The 22,574-nt window shown below is 41.9% G+C and overlaps 3 protein-coding genes across 3 annotated transcripts; 2 read left to right on the forward strand and 1 right to left on the reverse strand.

Moving 5' to 3' along the window:
* Positions 1–12,363: 12,363 nt before the first annotated feature.
* ankrd39 (ankyrin repeat domain 39) lies at positions 12,364–14,636 on the reverse strand. Its single transcript, XM_069683649.1, has 4 exons — positions 14,338–14,636; positions 14,023–14,126; positions 13,724–13,927; positions 12,364–13,618 (listed from the first exon to the last, which is right to left on the reverse strand). Exons 1-4 carry the CDS (start codon positions 14,429–14,431, stop codon positions 13,472–13,474), a joined length of 549 nt encoding a protein of 182 aa, XP_069539750.1. The 5' UTR covers positions 14,432–14,636; the 3' UTR covers positions 12,364–13,471.
* Positions 14,637–15,594: 958 nt separating this feature from the next.
* On the forward strand, positions 15,595–21,221 carry kctd9a (potassium channel tetramerization domain containing 9a). Its single transcript, XM_069683112.1, has 12 exons — positions 15,595–15,711; positions 16,022–16,143; positions 16,235–16,278; positions 16,365–16,461; positions 16,616–16,674; positions 16,768–16,896; positions 17,013–17,080; positions 17,163–17,258; positions 17,347–17,496; positions 17,898–18,003; positions 18,663–18,796; positions 19,706–21,221. Exons 1-12 carry the CDS (start codon positions 15,664–15,666, stop codon positions 19,820–19,822), a joined length of 1,170 nt encoding a protein of 389 aa, XP_069539213.1. The 5' UTR covers positions 15,595–15,663; the 3' UTR covers positions 19,823–21,221.
* Positions 21,222–21,531: 310 nt separating this feature from the next.
* On the forward strand, positions 21,532–22,207 carry LOC138610397 (progonadoliberin-1-like). The gene is made up of 4 exons (XM_069683152.1): positions 21,532–21,581; positions 21,677–21,815; positions 21,911–22,006; positions 22,126–22,207. Exons 1-4 carry the CDS (start codon positions 21,571–21,573, stop codon positions 22,171–22,173), a joined length of 294 nt encoding a protein of 97 aa, XP_069539253.1. The 5' UTR covers positions 21,532–21,570; the 3' UTR covers positions 22,174–22,207.
* The last annotated feature ends 367 nt before the right edge of the window (positions 22,208–22,574 follow it).

Genomic DNA, 22,574 nt, shown 5'->3' on the forward strand with positions numbered 1-22,574 from the left:
ATAGCACCTAATTGTGCTACCTGTGAAGGTAAAACATTTTTAGAAAGGTTATTGGACATTTGGTTACATTAAAGGGGAAATGGCTTGGGGAAATAATTGCGGATTTATCAAGGATATGTTGAATGAGTTAGTAGCCAAGTAAATGTAAATCTTTATCAAAAAAAGCATCACTTAACCAAAACAGAGGGCAAACGTTACCATTGTATTGTCACTTATTCCAGACAAACTGTGGCAACATACGTTTTTTATGTTTTACTTTACATTTAGCCGAGCATACGTCAGAATTAATTGGTCCTATTTAAAGTTCATTTAACTTTATTTCATGATCATACAGCCCGCCTCATCAGAAAGTGCAGTACACTACAATGTGAACATTTCTTTCAAAATACATTCACTGCTTTCTGAATACATTGTCTATTTATATGTTGTTTGTCTTTGAGCTTCACACAGCTGCTTATTTTTCTTTTCCTCTGTAACTTGTTCGACTTTTATTTTTGAATGTCAAACAACCGGAATTCCGGGATGTTCACTTTTTAACTTGACGCAGGTTTGCCGGGGCTGGTAGAAACCTGGCTCCCCCTGCCATCCACGGCACCTCTTCAGAGCTCCACCGACTCGCCACACACCGCGCTCTTTGCATTGTGGGATTGAAGACATAAACAACACACAGGCTAATACTTTGGTTAGAAATAGTTAAAGTACTCCTGCGTTACATTTGTTCTGCCATAACGGGTAGGACTATAGACTATGTAAACTCACTTCAAACTCAGTCCTGATCACAGTGAACATAGTGGCCTATTTAAAACATCAATTAATTTTAAAATGATAGAGTTCAACAATATATGATGTCTTCAGGTAGGCCATAGATTAGAACATATTAGAACACAAACACTTTTACTTTGGAAAGACAAAAAAATGTGGGAGAAAAAAAGTCCCGTATTGACATAAAACAACAATATTAGTGTTTGTTGTACTTCAGTGAGAAGCTGATCCCTAGTTGACAACTTGGACCGTTTCACTTTTCTAATTAAAGTCTATATAGTATGAAAACATTGTGTTAACACCTAGATAGCACAAAGTGATCGAGGCATGAGAACACTTAGGTTTATCAGTGTAAACAGAGTAAAGAGATGTTTATGGAGTATTTGGGTCATAATAAGAGTATGTTTCTAAGGGGGGGTTCTAGGCAGGATTTCAGATAACTAACATGAATGCAAATTCTTTGACAGAAAGTGAGCACTTTCATCAACTTCCCGTTCAAGCTAACTATAAAATAGCTTTATGTTCTGGCGTAAAGATCATATGGTTTGGCAGCATTTCAAAGCGCATCAGAATTTCAGATGTATCTGTCAACTCAGCACAAACACACGTTAGCTCTGCCTGATCAAACACATAGCTCATATCCGTAGAGTTCATATGGTCTTTGATTTCGTGTCACGATTGACGGTGATTGACGACTGAAGCTGCAGAGACACATGAAGCCCAGCTTGGTAGAGAGATTAAAGACGGGGACGACAAAGAGGCAGATTTGTGTTTCAACATGTGTTTGCCTTTCATCTCACATGCAATGCTAACCTCGTGTGGTGGAAAGGGCATCCACAGAATTAGGGGAATTTATAATTTACATTACTACTGTCCTCCTTTGAGAAGATACAAACTGCCTCAGAGTCCAGTATCTAGTCTATCTAATAAGTGCTGTATTGTAAATATATATCACACGTTGTCAGAGCAGCATAATTAAATGCACTTCACATGTAGGTGCAAATTTAAGATGTCACATACTTGTGATATAACGTTGTCACTCGTTTTATCATTAGTTTTAAATCTCTTTTAGTCTCAATAACTTTTCTCAAAGCTTATGTCCACCTATTTTACACATCAACGTCTGTTTCAGGATTTGGAAATACAACTACATTTGTGAAATAGTTGTAGGCCTATTAAGCCTTTAGGGGCACCAGATGGAGCTGCGTGAAGTCTAATAAAAAATCCTGAAAGGCATCGCTTGATGTAATTTATCAGATGTCTTAACTCTGAGGACAATATCAAATAAATCTGGTTGTGTAGAGTTTGACAGAAGTGAGGTTACCAGACCTCTGCAGCACACTTCCCATCTCTCATTGAGGCTAGCAGCTCGAAGCTACATTAGCTACTGCTAGCATAATACACAACCGAATCTTAAATCAAACTGCCTGTGCTTGAGTTGAATATGGGATAATATATGAAGCAGGTTTTGCGGAGAAAGAAGAATTTGTAACATAAAACAGACAAAATCTTTGGTTAGTTTGTAATAATTGTGTTTAGTCTGAAACAAGATTTGTTAAGCTGGTGGATTAACAGAATAGTGCAACAGTAGCCGAGAGTGAGATGAGTTAGCTTGCTGCCTCTCTCGACTCTCAATTCTGTTTGCAAACTATGAAGCTACACTCATGGCCAGTTAGCTTAGCCTAGCAATAAGACTGCATTTGGAAATGGCTGCAGCTACTTTCTCAATGTCTTACTTTTCTATGATGTTACAAAACATCTAGCAGAGAGTCCAGGAACTTCCTGGCAGGAAGTGACCAAGAAACAGTCTGGCTCGTTACACACAAGAACAAAGTTTTTTACACTTTTTTGCGGTTGTAGGTCTTTATGGATTTAAAAAACGATATTAAAGTGCTAATCTTGAATATTTCAGTTTCGTTCTCTTTGGCGGCACCTATGGCGATAAACAATAATTGCAGGAGCACACTTCCCAGATATCCAGACAGTGTTGCATGTGTGACGTCCACGGTTGGCTCCAGTTGTAACTCTTGATTTTCCTCGCTGACGGTCGCTTTCCTTTTTAGACTGTTTGCCTTCATCTGAGCGTCAAATTTGTTTCTTTTTTCTTTGGATTTTCACTTATTGTTGAAGTTGTATCTGTAGTCATCCATCTTTTCTTTGTTTGTTCAGTCATAGTAGATTACTGTTTACTCACAACTCTTGCAGAGGGCGGAGATGCAGCCACTTAGCTCCGCCTACCCTCTCTGGCAGACCAACCACTGCTGGGTGATGGAAAACATGTCACTAACTGGGCGCTGCTTGTGATTTTTTCCGCGAAAGTCGCACCAGACAGCCAGTCTGTAATAATACTTTATACTGCAAATGCAAAGGCTTTCATCAGTGGGCCATAGGTTCAATCACCATTGTGTTACCTATTCAGCGATAGATAGTACACATACATGTGTTTGTTAATATTGCTACCTTTGGACACAGCCAGGCTAGCCTTTTCTCTGTTTTCAGTCTTTATGCTAGGCTAACTAGCTAATAGTTTTAGCTTCATATATATTGTGCACTGGAGTGGTATCCATCTTCTCTTTGAACCTTTGGCGAGAAAGTTAATACGCATTTATCTTAATTGCAGACTATTTCTAAGTTATATTGACTGACTGTCTTTATGTGACACTTTCAGATAAATGGTTTGTGGTTGGACTTTTTCTTTTTACAATTGTGCCTTTTTCTTTAAACACACTTAAGTTCAAATTAACTTGCAGCTTCAAAGAGAGCTGCTAACTGCGTAGCAGATGGAGTGTGAATCTGAAAACCGCTGACATACCAGAGAAAAAGCACGCATGTTTATTAGGTTAACTAATAGTGAGAGTTAAACGTGCATGTGCTGCCATCAGCCACATCTTACGACCTCAGAGCATCAAAACACGACAGAGATCTTTGATGCAACAGCAGTCTGGAACCAGACATTTTATAGACATTTCTTTTTCTGTTTGGTCGCTGATAAAGGGTTCCCTTGAGATTCACGTCAAGCTGTTAATAATAAGTTACACACAAGACACAAAGCGTTGGCAGAAGTCCTAACATATGGCGAATGTTTATTCATTATAGTTTTCTTCTTCTGATAAGAGATGAGTCATATACGAGGAACTCTGGAGATCTCCCCCTCAGCCTGAACAGTGAAAGCTGAGGGTGGTAAAATGTGTGCAAAACAGATGAGACATCATTTAAAAAAGCAATTAAAGATGGTATTTGGTTGTTTAGACGTGTGTTTATTTCTATACCTGATCACTGGCACACACTGAGAATGAAAGCAGAACTTGTATTTTGTGAGGCTAACTTGAAAGAGCTCTAATCATTAACCCGTCGCTGTGATGTGTACATGCCATGGTAGCTAAAGAAACATATAGGCAGGCCCAGAGGACTATAAAATGAAGGCATAAAGTTTATGATTTGTATTAATAATTACACAGTGCAGTGTACATTGTCTTGGACAGGACCTTCATAGGCTTTAAACTGAGTTGAACTTTAGTTCAAATCCGGCTGACAAAGGCTCATCCTGATCACCGTCTGTTTCAAGTTGAGGTGGGGCATCTCTTATCACTCCTCACTTCCTTTCAGCGTAAGGAAATGTGCCGGACACTGTTAAAGCCAGGAGTACCTTATGCAAAGGTAAACTGAAGGCAGGCTAAGCCACGCATCAGCACGAGAACAAACAGGGAGTCATGCAATCCCCAGAGTGAACAATATCTGCCCCGGGGACGCTTTGCATGATGATTTCCCTAGCAGCCTCTTCATCGCCCCCAAAGTGCTGTTTTATTGTCCCAGCTTTTTACTGTTTGCATTCCATTGTTACCTGGCAAGTACAAATATCCTCCTTTATGCACAAAAACCTCAGACCGGCCTTCCCGAGCCCAGCCCTCATCCATCCGTCAGCAGCGCCCCTGTTCTGCACACGGCCCCCCAAGCTCCGCTCACCACCCCCAGCCCACTCTTTGACATGACGCTGTTGTGGCTTTCCGGGCCTTTATGCTGCCTGTTGTCTGAGGCAGATTGAAGACCCTTTGTGTGCGTCAGCCCCTGTCCTGAGTGGCCCGGGAGGAACCTGCTGGGCTGCGAGAGGAGAGACAGGAATGCGCATATGAATGGGCCAGTGTGTGCCGGGCACCTGCTGACAGAGAGACGGCGTTAGTTCATCAGCGTAACCATCTTGTTCAATTACACGTGCAGCGCGGTGTTGCGTTCCCTGCTCATTCACATTCAAAGGGAGTATTGTCACTGCAGTTGTGAGCGTTCTGCTGTTTGGTATTGTTGAGAGATTCAAAACTAGCTTGGTGTCAGCTGCATTGTTTTAGTTGTGGATAATCGTAACCAAATGCAGCTCTTTAGTTCTGCTCTCAAACTGGATGTCCCATGATGCTTTGAGGAATCTGATTTATCTGGACGGATTTCTAAAAAACGAGGGCCTGCAGGATCTCTGAGGTCTTACTTTTATGCTTCATTTCTGACAAAGGCTGAATGAAAGCAGACATACAACCCCAATCCGGTTCACCACAGTCCTTGTATGACAATTTATTTCTTATTTGAAACAAGTTTGGTATTTTTCTTTTATTTCTTGTTCTTGAAGACGGAGGAAGATTCAGATCCTTTACTCAAGTAAAGGTAACAAAAGCACTGCGTAAAAACATCAGCAGGATTTCAAATGTAACTTATCGTATAATGTGCTGAAAGTATTTTATGCAGCAAAAACAACTAAATTGTAGTTACAAGTTGAGTAAACTAAAGGTTAACAAAGAAAGCTTTTTAGTTTTGAGGTGATACAACTTTATCTTAGCTTATCTTCTCAAGTTAAGTCAACTTAAAAATTTGAGGCAGCCCAGACTAACTTTTTTAAGTTCAAACAACTAGTGTTTATTTTACAGTGTACGTACTACATACTGCATACTGTGTTTGGCGGTAGTATGTAGTACGGAGCTGTTCAAATGTATTCTGCAGTGTGCTACGCCAGGCGCCAGTTTCTGGTTTTGGAAAGCGGAAGGAAAAAACAGCCCGCCACTAGCAAAAAGCTGCTTCTTTAGCTATAGCGCCACCTTCTGCTCTTCTGCTGCTCTGCTGTGACGTTCCAGCGCTTTGCATTGTGGGATACAGTAGGTGAGGCAGACTGGTCCAATGCATCCTGGAGATTTTTTCTGAATCAGTACAACAACCGGGTATTTTTGGCACACTGCACACAACATAAGTTGCTGACAACCACTCACAGTCCCTGCCTCTCGCCCACTAACAGCTGAAATTGGCTCCAGCCACCCTGCGACCGTGAACAGGATAAGCTGTGTTACGGCTGTGTGTGTTCCCCTTCTGTTGTCCTCACCACTGCAGGTGAATGTGATTGTTGACGAGGTGCACCTGGCCTCGGAGCAAGACACCAGCACTGCATCCACACAGAGAGGCTTCTGGAGTGAGGACTGCTGTGGTTCTGCCTCTCAGACAGGGGTTTTATGTTGTTGTTGATTTTGTTGGTCTTCAGTTAATGATTTGGTTGTTTGTGTGTCTTTTAATAAATCCCATGTATTTAAGTGTTTTAAGGTGTTTGCCACACTTCTTCTGGGTCAGACTGTGGATAGTTGTTAGCCACATAGAGCTGCCTTAGTGTGGGGCGTAACAAGCAGGACAGATAATGGACAGAAGAAGCATTTTAAATGTTTCGTTTGTATGAGCTGATCAGTTTTATGTGACTATTACAAAATGTTTTTATTAGTGCTTTTAAACTAATGAAAACATGGTGGAGTCGAACGATTTTAAAACATGCTGGTAGCAGCGCTGGTGTGTCTAACGGACCGTAACCACACATCAGCATATCTATTTACAAAGATTTGTTTGTCCTCTGTGGGTGCAGCGGACACAAGCATCCTACATTAGACGCTGTGTTTCTAAGTTTAATATTTTCTCTCTTTTAAGCTGTTCGTGGTGTCCACTCCTGAAAAAACATGACTCCTTTTTAGCTGCTCAAAGCTGCACTATGTCCACAGGTTGAGCAGGTAGGTGAGCAGGTAATGTAAAGTGGTGGGAAGGTTTTGTGCAGTTGGTTTTTAGTGCTTTTTTGCAGTAAAATAAAAAATGCACCCACGTTCGCCTTTTATCGCCATAAGGTGCCGCCAAAGAGAACGAAACTGAGAACATCAAGATTACAACTTTAAGTGTTCAGGTGTGTGATCTCTCAGAGAGACTTCAAACACTCCACCCCACGTAAACCCATCTTACTATATTATCAGTGAGCATATTAATGAGTACATTGAAGTATATTGTCTGAAACTTGTGTGTATTATAACAGCAGTTGTATGTACACTGTTTAGATATGTGCTTTAAAAACTGTGCACGACTTGCTGCATGAGCTCAGTTTCAGTGAACACAGAAAGGGGGGCACACACAGTAGATTTGTGGGGTTCCTCTGCTCGTTTGGCCGATGGTACATAATAATCTAATTTGTACAACAGTCCCGTATGATGGGACCCAGATATATGATCCCAAAAGCTTCATTAATCGTCCTCTGACTCATATGGTACAGCTTATGGGTTGTTTGTCTGGCCCTGCTTTTGAGAAGATTACATCTCCATAATCAATATAAAGAAGCCTAACCATCCACCACCAGAGTCGGAAAAAAAACATCTGGGAAAATAAACTTTCCTCTGAAATATACCCGTAATAAGAGCAAAATCACAGTGTGTGCACGGAGCACAATTTCCTGGGGAAACTCTGACATGATTATGATTGCTGGTCGGGACTTTATGGCATCGACCAGATGTGTTAGCTGCATTTAAGTCCAAGTGTGGCTGCAGGGCCACAAATGATACCAATAAGGCCTCTGTGCCCTGTATTAAAATGAATATAAGATTCATAATGTGGGTAAAAAATGTCTTTCAGATCAACAATAACACGAATCACACCATGTGCGGATCACCTGATAAGCCTGACAGTCACTGTGCTGATTGCCGGGAAGAGCTGATCTGGACTCATGGCTCTTATCACCTGCTGACCTGGAAAGTGGGAGCGTAAGATCTGCAACATCACTTCAAGCAGCAGACAACATGCTGCTTTGAAGTGGGAGTGGACCTAAATTGGATTACGCAGCATCTCAGAGCAGCAGCTCCCGCAGATTTGATTACACACGCCCTCCTCATCCGACACCGACACTCCTGCTTCCCCCCAGATGCAGATGAGACGACACGGGGCGGTCCTCCATGCAAGACCCTGGTACTCCACTTCTTCATGTGTGCCCATCTGCCAGCCATTTACCTGATTACTTCAGGAAAGCTCAGACAGGTCGGGCTCTGCTGGGGCAGCTGGGAGGCCAGAAAGTGGCATTAATTTTATACAGGTGGACACAGGAGAGATAAGGACCAGATGACCCTTTTATCTGTGAAAACAAGCATCCGCATGTCACCGAAATAGAGGAAAAACTGACCTCAGGCACAATGACAATATAATTATGAAGCACAAACTTTTAGTACTGAGCTGCACCGTTATTAGTAGCCAGATAACTACAAATTCTGCAGCTTAAAAATTATCCTCAAACTGGAAACTACACACACAGGACAAGCTGTTCTCATCATGCACGCTCAGGCCGAAGTGCTGTTTAAAATAAAGTCCGAGCACTTCAAATGGTCCATGTGAGCATGGCACACAGACTACCTTCTATTTCTGAAGAAAATAACATCCAGTCCTGGTTTAACTCGGCCTCATTATGGTGGAAGTGGGTTCCAGGGCCAGGAAGTTTCATTGCTTTCCAAATAAATCTCGCTAAACAGAGCTGTAATCCAAATTCCTCGTCTTGTGGAGTCCTCCTCGAGTCCTCACATTACAGGAAAGCTCTCAAAAGCAAAGCCTTAAAAAAAAAATCACACCGTATCCTTCTAGATAGCACCGACTGGGAAGTCTGCTCTGACCAAACTGAGTTTATAAGCAGAGTTAATTGAAAGAAACGTTTGAAAAATGCGTTTCTGACGGCTGCTCGGGCCAGTTTCTGATTGTTTCCACGTTACGGGGGAAAGCTCAAATTCAAACCAGCTCATGAAAATGTATCAAAAAAGAATGAGGCCCTTTAATATTCCTCCGCTTTTACGGAGTGACACAGAGGGTTTTCATTACCTCGCTCACTGCTTGCAAATCTGAGACATCAACTTTGATTGTGCTACATAGAACCTGGCAGGGGAACAATCAGGAGGTGCTGTGGGCGGCTGTGATCGTCTGTGTGCCAGTCAGAATTTGTGGTCTGATTAAAAAAAAAAAAAAGACTAAAAAAAGCAGGGATGTCTTCTCCTCAGTGAGCAGAGAAAAAAGGCTGAGCAAACCCCTGCTATTACCGACATGTGGCGCTCAAAATGGGTGATCCTCTTTACGGCCGCTCAGCTGTGCGGAGGGAGGAACTTGTCACTGAGCGTAAACAGCTCTCTTGGCTTAGTTCTCCCAGCTTAAATACCCCCCCCCTCCATCTAACCCCCCAAAACACCCCATCTCCTTGTGCTGTGTGGCGTCAGCTGCAATGAGCTCCAGATGTGGCCTGGCACCCCTCCAGTCACGGCACTGGATGTGGTTTGAAGGTAGTTTGGAAACACCACCCACCAGCGGACCCAATGAAAGTTCCTCAGACTGCTGCGAGAGGTTTCCTGTCGCTGGTTTGTGTTTGTGCGGCCTGCAGGAGCGCAGAAGAAGTGCAGGGCTGCTCTGCTCCTCCTGTATGTGCATGTGGTACTGATTGAACGTGCTTTGAATAAGTTAGTATATTAGACAATCGTTTCAAGTATTTCCATCTGTTTCTGTGAACATGAAAATCTCAACATCCTTTATTCACCTCCAGGCTTCCATCCTCTGTTCCCTTAAAGAGCAGCTCCAGTCATGTGTTAACACATATAAAATGCTCTGCTTGAAATAATAAATTGCGTCTGATCATTTTTTTCTGCAAAAAACGTTTAATTACCTTATTATTATAATTTAAAATCCTAACAAGGCATCTCCTCCTTCTCCCTCATTAAAAGCTCAGAATCTGCAGAGTCCCCGCCCACTACGCACATTTCCAACTGCCACCTCGTCACAAAAACAAACCACGTCTCTGCCATCGTTCAGTGGCAACTTGTTGAAACTTAGCTAGCTTGTAATGAAGTTATTAGTAGTAGTAACGTGAAAGTAATAATCTCGAAGATTTTAATTTAAATAAATGTCTGTCAAGTCTCTATCGCCGAATGAGGTAACACAATGGTGATTGAGCCTATGGCCCACTGATGAAAGTCTTTGCATTTGCAGTATTACAGACTGGGTGTCTGTGGCGACATTCGTGGGAAAATTTCACAAGCAGCGCCCAGTTAGTGACGCGTTTTCCATCACCCAGCAGTGGTTGGTCTGCCAGAGAGGGTAGGCGGAGCTAAGTGGCTGCTTTTCCGCTCTCTGCAAGTGTTGCGAGTAAACAGTAATCTACTATGGCTGAACAAACAAAGAAAAGATCGATGACTACAGATACAAGTAGTCAACAGTGAGTTTGCAAAAATTACGATGACAGTTACAGCTGGCTCGCGAAGTGGTTGCCATAGGTTACACATAATGATATGCATATCGTCACCCCATCCATTAACGGGATTGGCTCCTTAGGTTTGTGACGTCTCAAACCTGCCAATCTGAAAACGTGTTGTTCAGCCTGTCCTTGGTACACTGCAGTTTAAAAGCAGACAGGCCCAGCCGTGCAGATGACTGCTTATGTTGTCCCTGATATGTCTTGTAGCACATGAAGAACATCACATGGAGATGTTTACAAGGTTAAACACTTGATTTTCACTTGAGGGGATCTTTAAGATACAAATACTGATTCATAAAATCACTCAGTAATGTGTTAGAAAGGACAAATCCTCTCAGTGAGAGTGGTATGACAAAAGTTATTAATTTATTTTCTTTCAAAAGACACCAATTGGATAGTGAATCTATTCATAATTCTGCATAATCTTCCACTGAAGGTCACAACAATATAAAAGACATAGTGGGTATAACTAATAAGCAGCCAGTTTCCAGGCTGGAGAAACACTGAGTGGTTTGAGGTTATTATTACTTTGCCAAAAATACAAAGACTTTCTGTCTTTTCTCCTTGTGTGGAAAAGGGTGAAAGCTTTACGCTACAAGCAGCAGTTCCTGAAGTTTCGGCTAACACATACAAGAGGAATTCAAACATGTTGCTAAACTACCAACAGGCCAAGTGAAGATATGTACACTGAGTTCCTAAAGACAAAAAAATCTGTTGCTGTGACTGAAGATTAACTGCATGAACACATTGTACATAACCAGGCACAGTGGCATGGACATAACTTGGCTGAACAGCGAAGTCCATCCATGATGTCTTACTATCAGCTGTAGCAGCTACACTCATACTTTACTCTCTTTCCAACACGTACCCTGTTCAGTTTTCCAACAGGGTGCTGGGAGGATCGAATGAGGTCACTGTGAGTACGCTGCCAGATAATTCACATGGTCCACTGGGGAACAACACATGCTGTTATAAGACAATAGCTCCCCCTGCTGCCACTGATATCAAACTCCCAGCAAGTATAATTTCACAGAAAGTTTAACAGATAACCAAACACAGGCGAGGTGTTGGCCTCCAGTTTTTAAACTGCTTTGTCAAACGTGATTCCGATTAATGACGCTTCCATGAGATTTAATGGTGATCGCATTGCATTCAGTATGTGAGTTAAGTGACTCCAACCATCATGCTTCGGCCATTTACAAGCAGTGTTGGGGGGTAACAAAGTACTAATACTTAAGTAGAGTTTTTTGGGATAGACAGCAGCTCAGTCTGTAAGGACTTGGCTTGGGAGGGTGGCTGGGTCAAGTCCCGCTAAAGGACCAAGCATGGAATCGGGGCTGGTAGCTGGAGAGGAGCCAGTTCCTTTCCTGAGCACTGCTGAAGTGAACTTGAACATTCACCCCGAGCAGTTGGTGATTCGATGCCTTGCTCAAGGGCATCCTCATCCATGTGCAGCCCCCTCACTCAGACATCTCTCCATTCATGCATGTCCATTGGTTCTGTTTATGCATGTGTATTTCAGGCCTTTCTCTCTGTGTGTGTGTAGCATGTTTGTACTAACAGAGTGAAAAAAATGAATTTCCCCTCAGGGAATAATAAAGTATCTATCCATTGGATTTTCAAAAGCAGCTTTTTATTTTAATTAATTTCGGGGAATCCAAATTCAGAGCAGGAAGACATCCCCATCCGACTAATTTCCACATTGGAGCATGGTTAATGTTCACTATTTTTATTATATCTGTGTTTTTGTGTGTGTGTTATTTGTAGTTGTAATAATTTAAGTTAAATGTCACATAAAGATCAGCTGAATAAAATGTCCTTCAGGGGACTACTTTTTGTGTTTTACAGTGAGTGTATTTCAAAGACTGTACTTGTTTGTTTTGCTTGTTGAATAAGTATTACTACTTAAGCCAGTCTTTTTCAAACAAGTCCTCTTTGATTAGTAAAGAGCAGGCGCCCTGTGTTCAGAAGCTACCAATCTCGGACCCATCAGCTATAGTCGGAGACGATATAGCCTCTGGGATCACTGGTGAACATGCCGGGCGGTAAGTGATAAACGACTTCCCGTAAAGACTTCCTTTTCCGTGTGCTGCTCTGTTACAGAGAGAGAAACCGTTTCTTGTGATTTACTTGTTATTAACGGGTCTTACCGTTGCTGAAATTTCAACATCATTATGCAGATTAGTAAAAAGTAAAAATTCAAGCTTTGTCAGGTCTGTTCTCAAGAGGAGAAGAAAACCAAATTTTATTTGTATAGCACCAAATCATAACCAGGGTTATCTCGAGACACTTTACAAAAAGAGCAGGTCTAGACGGACTCTTTGTTATGTTATTTAAAGAGAGGCCCAACATGAATCACCATGAGTAGCACTTAGCAATATCCGGCACATTGGCAGAAAAACTTCCTTTTAACAGGCAGAAACCTCGAGCAGAACCAGACTCATGTTGAACAGCCATCTGCCTCGACTGGATGGGCCGAAAATGGGATAGAAGGAGATGCAGGATAGAGAGGATCTGATGCATTCAAGGAAGTCAGGAAATCTGAACGGCTTTCGTGACACAGCATCAAGGGAATTTACCTCAAGTTAAATTTTAGATCTAGAACGGATTATGTTCCGCCTGCTTTTGCTCTCCACACGGACTGTTTTTCTTGCACACTTGCCTTACCAGAAATCCACGTCCCTGCCTACAGATTCTACTGTGTAGACTATTTTACTATGTAGAATCTGTAAATAGAGATAAAGAAGCTACAGTCCTCCGCTGGTTCGTCTCCCAGTCTGCCGATCATTTGGTGCATTTCTCTCTTAAGCTGTCCTATCAAATTCAGGCAAAAAAAATCCCCAAAAAATGAAATAAGAGAATGGGCGTACTTTTGCCACCTCTTTTTATAACTGCTTGTAACATGCTGCAGGAACTTTTTGAATCAACTCTTTTATTATAGCGTCTATTTCATTATTTGTGTGACGTTTGAGGTATCAAGGTAGAAACTTATTGTTTCCTCCAGTGGCTCTTTGCTGATGTTCAGTTGAGAAAAGCAGACAAATGTAGTGGATCCAGGTCAAGGTGAATGTAATCCTGACTGAAGCGATCCTCACCTTCTTCTGAACTTAAATGATTTGTGTGTTCTCAGCAACTCTTAGTGCCCCAGATGCCGTGTCCCTGATATCACCCAGGTGGTTTTAAGAGCTCCTGCAGGTCTCCTTGGGGTGCCAGCTGGTAGGGGAGCTGGAGCCTCTTGTTGACCTGGCTGCAGAGCGCTGGACTGTGCTCAAGAAGCAGCTGACACACCTCCTCATGACCCCGTTCTGCAGCCTGCTCCAACATTTAACAAAGCAAAAAATACAGGCCCTGGATAAATAATTATTCAACTGTCTTTCTTGAACTGTTTAATTTTGTTATTATTATGGTATTCTGTACCTTATGTAAAGGGGATGCGCCGTCATCATCACACAGCATAGGATCTGCTCTGTGGTGCAGCAGGAGTTTAACCACATCCAGATGACCGCAGTAAGTAGATCGATGGAGCGGCGTGGCACCGCCTGGTGTCTGGGGAGATGCACAAGCACCATTCTCAAGAAGGAATTTGCATACAGCATGATGACCACTGCGACTTGCATAGTGCTGGAATAAAACACACACAAATGAGGCAGGGATCTAGATACACAGAACCGTGGACATTACAGAATTCACAGCCAAACATGACCCTGCAGACCCACCAGAGCTGTGTATCCAGCTCTGTCTCTCAGGTTAGGGTCTGTGCCTTTCTGGACCAAGGACTTGACCCTCTCCAGGTCTCCATCCATTGCAGCAGACCAGATACCTGCATAAGAGAATGACACACATCACAATACTGTACTTTAGGGACAGAGCAGGCACATCAGGAAAGAAAATATATGTGAGCAAGAGATATAATGAAAAGTAAACTATGGAACCGTTTTCATTTGTAGGTGAAAACCTCCAGCAAAAGAAAATACAAATCATTTGTATGATCTATAACTTAACTACCATATGCATGACACATGAATGCAAACCTCTTTCAAAATCCATTTCAGTCAGCGTCTGGTAAACACTGGGAGAGGAGACTGGATGGGAGCAACACGAACACTGGTGTCTATCAGACGCCATTGTGTTATTGGTTAGACAGGATAAAAATAGTTGACCTGATTATTTCAAAACTTAAGATGAACACTGCCTCTTAAATAAGATGTATGAGTAAACATTGTGATGTTTAACAGTTCCGCGTTTCTTCTTCTATGTTTAGATGTCGTTTACTTTGTGGTGCTTTACCACCACCAACAGGAAAAGCTTTTAAACACACAAGCTCCAAAACGAGGTTAAGAACCCAATAAAGGTTTAACCAAATAAAAAAAGAAAATGTTATTTCAGAATTTTGTGAGATTGAAACAACGTGAATCGCAACTACTTGAAATGGGATAAACTCGCTAAACGTTTGCAGCAGTCGCACCGAATTAAACAAACGTTCTTACGTATGGACGCCCCGACCAATAGCAGAGCTGCAGTCAGGAGGTACCCTTCAGGGTCCCTCTTGAAAAATACGTATAATCTTTATTGATCCCGACCGCCCTGGTTTCAGAATCAGAATCAGTTTAATTGGCCAGTTATGTGGGCACATACAAGTAATTTGACCCCGGTTTTCCTTAACTCTCAAAGTACAGACCAGACACGCAAATTGACTGGTGCAACATTGAGAGTGCAAAGATGCTGAGATAAAGATGGTTATGAATCAGGTTGTTATGCATGAGAGGTAGATGGTTTGTAGTATTTACAGAGAATGTGAATTGACCTTTGATGTAGTGATAATGTATATATCAGAAGAGTAGGTGAGTTGGTGGGTTTGTCAACCCTGGTTGAAAACGGTTGCAATCAAACAGCGGCACATAACGTAGTGTTGTAGCTGCATAATGTCTATTAAAAGTATTGTCATACTGCCACAGATCTTTCCAACTAGTTGCATACAGCCACTGACAACTCATCAGTTTTGTTGTTAATTGGTGATATTGATCTTTTTTTCCTGCCCTCAATGTCCTACATTGCCATTAATGTAATTTGTATATTTGAGACTTAATTTATATATTTATAATAACTGAGACCCTGATGGTACATTTGACCCAGAGGTTGAGGAGGTAGTAAACTTCTGAGCTTAGGAGTACAGTACACAAGTGTGTGCAAACTCATACTTGTGTTTTTTCCGACAGTTCATGAACGTCTCTTTTGTCTCGTGTTGTTGTCTGATGTTGCTAGCTAGCCAGCTTGAATCGGCAGGCAAGTGTTAGCTAGCAAACGCCACATTATTGTAGCAATTGTAACAAAGTCCTTGTAACCAAAGAAGCTAAAGAATGAGAAGAGTTACCTTATTTATTAACGGGACGTCTAAAAATGGCAAGGTGGGTAATAATGTGTTTAACATAGGAGGTTGGGCCGTAGAATGACTCTGTTTTTCCACTGAACATACGTGTTTCATTATAGCTTTGTATTGTACCCACTGTAGATACACATTGTTAACAACAGTCAGTTGAAGCCAGTGTAAACGTTCGTTTTTATAATATTCTTTATGCACTCTTTTTTTTTTTAAACGTTAACGTTAGCTCAGCCTCTGTGACTGGGACTCATTAATCTTGTATTTGACAGGACTGACCCATTTTGTTTGAGGCTTTAATCCCGAACATCTCACAGATATTTAATCTTTCTTTTCAGGTTGTAGCAGTGTACGGGACCTTGTCCGACTTATTATCCGTAGCAAGCAATAAGTTAGGAATCAAAGCCTCCTGTTTGTACAATGGAAAGGGTGGTCTCATAGATGACATTGCCCTTATAAGGTAAGTTAATGATCAATATGTTGCTGAGTTGATCGTAAGCATGTAAAGTCTTAGTGTAACCTGTGTGTGTGTTGTGTTGTGTTTCTGGCAGAGATGACGACGTGTTGTATGTGTCAGAAGGAGATCCATTTATTGGTGAGTGCTGTCATGTCTCATCCACTGTCATTAAAGTCTTAATGTGCTCTCAGATACTTCATCTTCTTCTTCCTTTTACATCACAGACCCTCAGAATGAAGCAAAGGTTGCATCTGATCAGCATGGCGCTCACACTGATTGGTTGACCCTTAATATTGGTGGTCGTCCCTTCACCACCACCAGGTAGCTGTGGTCATAATGCAGATTGCACTAGTACTAAACACGTCACAAACGACTTGATATGTCTGCATCACAGTGTCTGTTATGTACGTCTCTCTGTCAATGCTGCATTTTTATTCATTGTCTTCTGTCCTGATTATTTCTGTTTTGTGTTCAGGAGCACCTTAGTCAGCAAAGAGCCAGAGAGTATGCTCGCTCACATGTTTCGAGAGAAAGGTAAATTATAGCTCCACCTGATCAGTAAGTGTTGTGTTTTATTTGAGCCGTCTTTTTGAATGAGTTTTGTCCATCTCTCTGTGTTCGATCCAGATGTGTGGGGGAACAAGCAGGACGAGCATGGAGCTTACCTAATCGACCGCAGCCCTGAATACTTCGAGCCTATTCTCAACTACCTGAGGCATGGACAGCTCATTATCAATGAAGGCATAAATATAAGAGGTACGCTTTTGACAAGTTTTTAATAACCCAGACTACCTGAACCACTCCAAAGAGGTCCGTTGGATAAAATTCCTACAACAATTTCAGATGATTTGTTTTTCCTAAATGTCCTCCAGGTGTCCTTGAAGAGGCTCGCTTCTTTGGAATTGAGCAGCTTGCTGAACAGCTGGAAGTAGCAATCAAGGTAATGTAAAGTTTGGAAAGTAAAGTGTTGACATTTAGTTATCTGATTACTTCCCTGAATGCATCGCTCACTTTCCTAACAGAACTCACAGCCACCCGAGGACCACTCTCCCATTTCCCGCAAGGAGTTTGTTCGTTTCCTTCTGGCAACACCGACCAAGTCAGAGCTCCGCTGTCAGGTACAACTAAGCGGAAATGTTTCCTTATACATCATCAGATTACCATATCAGGTTGATATTTGACTCTTTGTCTCTTGACTGTCTTCAGGGTCTTAATTTCAGTGGAGCCGATCTGTCTCGGCTTGATTTGCGTTACATCAATTTCAAGATGGCTAATCTGAGCCGCTGCAATCTGACGCATGCGAACCTGTGCTGTTCCAACCTGGAGCGGGCTGATCTTTCTGGAGCAAACCTGGATGTAAGTCTGAAAAATGTCACCACTGCATGGTTCATGTGCTCATACTGTGTCGGCGCAGAATGCACTCTCAGTGGGGAAGAAAACATTTCCTCCTTCTGTCTTAATTATGTGTCATTTTTGAGTTATTTTAAATGGTTGGCCTTCCTGCTGGTAAACATTGAACCTGTCTCTTTGTGTTTGGGCGCTTCACACCTGCTGCCCCCTCAGCTTTGTGGAGGAAGGGCCATTCTGCTCTTTAACATGTTTGCCAATGACACACACCTACTCAACCTACTCATTCACCTCAATAACAAAGTAGTGATAAGACTGTTTTTCCTTATCTGTTAACTTTACATGCCTTTCCTGGAGGGCTTCACTCAGTTTGATCTCACATGAACATTATGAAAACTCTTGTTTTAAAGGGTGCAAACTTACAAGGGGTGAAGATGCTCTGTTCCAATGCAGAGGGAGCTTCTCTCAAGGGATGCAACTTTGAAGATCCATCTGGACTGAAGGCCAACCTAGAAGGTGAACCATCATGACTCTTAAAGGGCCAGTTTGCCAAATTTAACCTCAGTCCTATCGTGCTATTATGGGGAGCTAATGCCATTTTGGTAGGAAGAAATGCAATTTCTCTCTGTGCCTTTGGAGGACGCTATCCGCTTCTCCAATGGGCCCTGGAAAACCTCCGGCAGACTACGTAAGACGCGTTATCTGGCGGAGGCCAGGGAGCTCGCTAAACTACACTTCCTCAATCTAGGACGCCTCTGATGTCATGTCTCGTTCAAAATCGTCAGGTTTGAAATGTAGACTGCAGACCTGAAGATTTTTTAGACGATCCACCGGTATATTCTCGTCATAGTTCAGATTCTGTACCGCTCTGAGCCATTGCCTGCGGTGAAAAAGTAGTGTTTCACTCCAGCGTCTCTCGCTGGGCCGCTCCTTTTCAGAGGGAGGAGTGCAATGCATGCTGGGTGTTGTAGGAATGTAGAATGGGCGAAACCACAAGTTGTTTGTACAACTTTCTCCACAGCTATGGCACCAATTTCAAATATTATTGCTTCTATCGATTACAGAGAACACCAGCTTTGACTGACAGTGGCTTTTTCCAGGGGCAAATTTCTCCTTTAATCAGAAATGAGCTTCACATTTGAAAATATGTTTTAACCAAATGTTTTTGTGATCAGGTGCCAACCTGAAAGGAGTCGACATGGAAGGAAGCCAAATGACCGGGATCAACCTGCGTGTGGCCACTCTGAAAAATGCAAAGCTGAAGAATTGTAACCTGCGGGGAGCCACTTTAGCAGGGACCGACCTGGAGGTGAGTTTGAGCCATCAGGAGGGATTATTAAAACACTCTTGTTGACTCAACTGGCCATCTGACTGACGTTGTAACTCAGTTACAAAAAGGAAGAAGATGCAGATTTGAATAAATTGTTTTGTATATAGTTTTTTAGTAGACTGTATGTTTGTGGTGCATCCCAGAGCTTTTGCTTAACGGATTCATCACACAGCTCAGCAGCAGGATTCCCACATTTTACACTATTAATGGTTTACCTTCCTGTTAATCAATAAGCACTGAACACATTGGATTCAATGACTTCAGTCTTTCTCGTCTTTATTGGAATGAAATGGTTTTTCTGCCTCACGTTGTTTCAGACTGAAGTTCTAACTAGTGATATCACTGCGATTTTATTCAACATTAATTTGAGCACATATTTTATGGGACTTGTGCTCAAAGTAGATAACATTTTTTATCTGAATAGTGTCTGCTAAATGGTGTTATATCTATTAGATAGGACAGCTGAAGATGGAAAGGAAATGTTGGGAGGAGAGAGTAGAGGTTGACATGCACCAAATAGATCGGCAGACCGGGAGTCGAGTCTGCAATCAGTGCGATGAAGACTGTAGCCTCTGCACATGGGGCGCCTGCTCCACCAACTGAGCTAAACTAGCATCCCAACAAATTTAAAAGTTGTTTAAGTCAGGTCTGGGAATTTTGTGCTCATATACATAAGTGCTTCCAGCTTTGCCTATGTGAATATTTAAAGTTTTAAAGTCAATATCTTCAGGTTATTTGGATAAAAATCGATAATTTCAATTTAAGATTTGGGACACGATTACCTGTTTTGAAACTAAACTAATTAGCAATAATAGAAATATTCATCAGCTGCAGCCTTACATTGCACTTTGACATGAATGAAATTATTTAACCCTCCTGTCTCTGCAGAACTGTGACCTGTCCGGCTGTGACCTACAAGAAGCCAACCTGAGAGGGTCCAATGTGAAAGGAGCCATTTTTGAAGAGATGCTGACCCCTCTGCACATGTCGCAGAGTGTCAGATAAATCACTACACACCTGCAGGTCCACTGTGGGCCACAGCTGGCTGCTTTATGCTCTTTTCCTCCAATATATTCTCCTACTTTCAATCTCTCTGTACCTGTCTGCAGCACAGGTACCTGTATGCACATCCCTGGCATTCCACCTATCTTATGTTAGCTTTAAATATCTTGCACTAGAAGTTATTCAGGGTTGTCCATGTATGTTTGTATGGTAGGATCATGTTTTTAAATGTTCAGCTGCGTATATCACCAAAACAAAATAATGTTCCTCGTGTATGTAGATGTGTCAGGATGCGATCCAATGACTACACACATTTCATGTTTGACATAATTTATATTCTCTTTGTATTACTTGACATGTTATTGGGAGTCTGAATCAGATAATCTGTGTGGGGTGAAGTTCAGAACTTCACTGATGCTGCTGTAGCAGAACCAGAAGGGGTCACTCACAAATACCTGTGTCGATGTTTGTTCCTGTTTAAGTGTGTAACTTAATTTTGCTGGATTCGACATATTCTTAAGAAAGCAATGCAAGCCAAAGCCATAGCAATAGCACAGTCTGAAAGGCTAAACGTGCTGTTAGTGCAACATAAAACTATGCGACCGGCTAGTTTTACACACAGCTTGGGTATGCAATACGTGATTTACAGCTGTGAGGTTTCTCCTGTTCTTACAAAGCTTTCCCTTGTTTTGCTCGATGTGAATCTACCTCTTTTTTTAATCCGTTGTGTGAGTGATCCACTATTGCATGCATTTAATGTAATGTTTATGTATGATGACATTCATTATTCTTGCGATTCCCATTATGAGAAAATGATCCATCTCGCTGTGCTTTAACAGGAGGACACGTGTTGTCAAAGCGGGTTCGCCTGAAAACCTGCACCATGTATCGACGTATATCACTTACTCATGCTTTGAACTTCTTTGCACAAATATATGTTAACTCGTAACATGTTATACCTTCTCACCAAAAATGTTTGGTGCTTGTTATCTTATGTAAATCAAACCCAGTGTTTCCAAAAAACTTCCAAAAGAATTGTTCTTAGATTAGGAAGGTGTCGTCAGCTGTCCTGTCGAGGATCTCACCTCAGTCCGTTTGCATGTGTGAAGAGCTTTACTCGTCTTCTCTCGCCGTAGCTCAAAGCTGCTCTGATGCAATACTATTCACTCAGTACAACAGTAGGTACCCAGCCTGTGAGAATGAATGATGAAGGCAATCATGTTGTGTGAAATCAATGGAAGAGCTATGGTTATTTATTTTAGTACATCTCACTAAATGCAATATGGGACAAAGGCTGGTTTGGGTTTGAGGCAGGGAGTTGGAAATGTGTCCCTATTTATGAATATTGCACTCGACCGTGGAAAAATATATTTCCATAAATGACTGTTATAAATAAACTGCTATGAAGAAGTGAAGTCTCCTGGTTTTTATTGACTTGTTGCATTTTAGTTGTAAATCTTTTGTAAAAGAAAATGACAAAAATCGGTGAAATTATTGACAGTTTGGGGCCAAATCCTCCCACGTTTAACTTTGTGTTTGTGGAGGAGCAAAAATCACCCACTAATCTTTGAAACAGCTCTGCAGGTCGCCTTGTAAGTGTTTCTTAATCCCACTTTGTGACCCCCAGTAGTGAAGTGTTGGGTTTACAGGAAAGAAAGCAGCACAGGCTTATATAAACCCTGGAAAATAGTGTGCAGAAGGATTCACAAAGGACAGCAGAGAAGAGCAAAGCAGAGAAGCCTGCCTGCTCTATGCACACAAGGTAAACGCTTTAAATCTTTTAGTGTTGGTTTGGGCTGAGAACTTTGTATTACAAATATATAAAATGTTTAATATAAGACTTTTTTTCTTCCTCAGCATGGCTCCACAAACGTTAGCACTGTGGCTGCTTCTCCTGGGTGCTGTGTTGTCATCGGGCTGCTGTCAGCACTGGTCGTATGGACTGAGCCCAGGAGGGAAGAGGGAGCTGGACACCCTCTCAGACACTCTGGACGATGTACAAACTGTCTCTTTGCTGCTCACACTTTCCCAAGCATTAGTTGATGCTCTTTTCTTTTGCACATATTCACTGTGATGTTTTTACTTCGACAGATAGTCGAGGGGTTCCCACACGTGGACAGGCCGTGCAGTGTTCTGGGTTGTGAGGAGGATCCTGTTGTCAAACCGTGCAGAATGAAAGGATTTCTCGTAAGTTTTGCTCTTTTGTAATTCTTTGTACATTTTTATTCTGCGGTTGCATCTGTCGATACTGCCGTGGTTTTGATGAAATATTCATTCTCACAAATGGATCCCCTGTTCTCTTTCAGGGAAGCGTCAGTGAGAGGGAAGAAGGACACAGAAAATACAAACAATGATGATGATTTGCTTCTACAATAAATGGTTATGTTAGCATGTCACAGCTGTTGTGGTTATTGCTTGATAAGCTTCATATCCAGATCACTCTTTCACTTTACCTAAAGTTCTCTCCTCTGTCTCTCATTCTCTCTGTGCTATTTTAAGGAACATTGTATTTTTTCACCTCTACCTCAATGTCTTAGAGAACTTGATTTTGATGTACGTCCCAGCAGCTTCAAGCTTCCTGAGGGCATGGAAGAAATAGTATCACTGAGCAGATTATATTCAAACTGGCTCTAAAGATCGCCCTTTGTCTGTTGCAGAATTAAAAATCTGATTTGGTTTAAGGCTAAAGATCAAATCTACAATACATAACTTTAAAAGATAAATTCACTACAATGTGTGACAGGTAATGTAGTGT

The sequence above is a fragment of the Semicossyphus pulcher genome, unplaced genomic scaffold, assembly GCF_022749685.1.
Source record: "Semicossyphus pulcher isolate SPU_LCO1_2020_fin unplaced genomic scaffold, fSemPul1.0.p SCAF_6, whole genome shotgun sequence".
Lineage (NCBI taxonomy): Eukaryota > Metazoa > Chordata > Actinopteri > Labriformes > Labridae > Semicossyphus > Semicossyphus pulcher.

Bases quoted from the DNA above. Each gene is read 5' to 3' on its own strand.
- ankrd39 (XM_069683649.1), bottom strand. From the start codon at position 14,431: ATGGCGTCTGATAGACACCAGTGTTCGTGTTGCTCCCATCCAGTCTCC. The intron at 13,928-14,022 runs GTGGGTCTGCAG...GTTTTATTCCAG, and splicing joins GAGCTGGATACACAGCTCTG to CACTATGCAAGTCGCAGTGG. The intron at 13,619-13,723 runs GTACAGAATACC...ATGTTGGAGCAG, and splicing joins GCGCATCCCCTTTACATAAG to GCTGCAGAACGGGGTCATGA.
- kctd9a (XM_069683112.1), top strand. From the start codon at position 15,664: ATGAGAAGAGTTACCTTATTTATTAACGGGACGTCTAAAAATGGCAAG. The intron at 16,279-16,364 runs GTGAGTGCTGTC...TTTACATCACAG, and splicing joins AGAAGGAGATCCATTTATTG to ACCCTCAGAATGAAGCAAAG. The intron at 18,797-19,705 runs GTGAGTTTGAGC...CTGTCTCTGCAG, and splicing joins TAGCAGGGACCGACCTGGAG to AACTGTGACCTGTCCGGCTG.
- LOC138610397 (XM_069683152.1), top strand. The intron at 21,816-21,910 runs GTACAAACTGTC...TTACTTCGACAG, and splicing joins TCTCAGACACTCTGGACGAT to ATAGTCGAGGGGTTCCCACA. The intron at 22,007-22,125 runs GTAAGTTTTGCT...GTTCTCTTTCAG, and splicing joins GCAGAATGAAAGGATTTCTC to GGAAGCGTCAGTGAGAGGGA.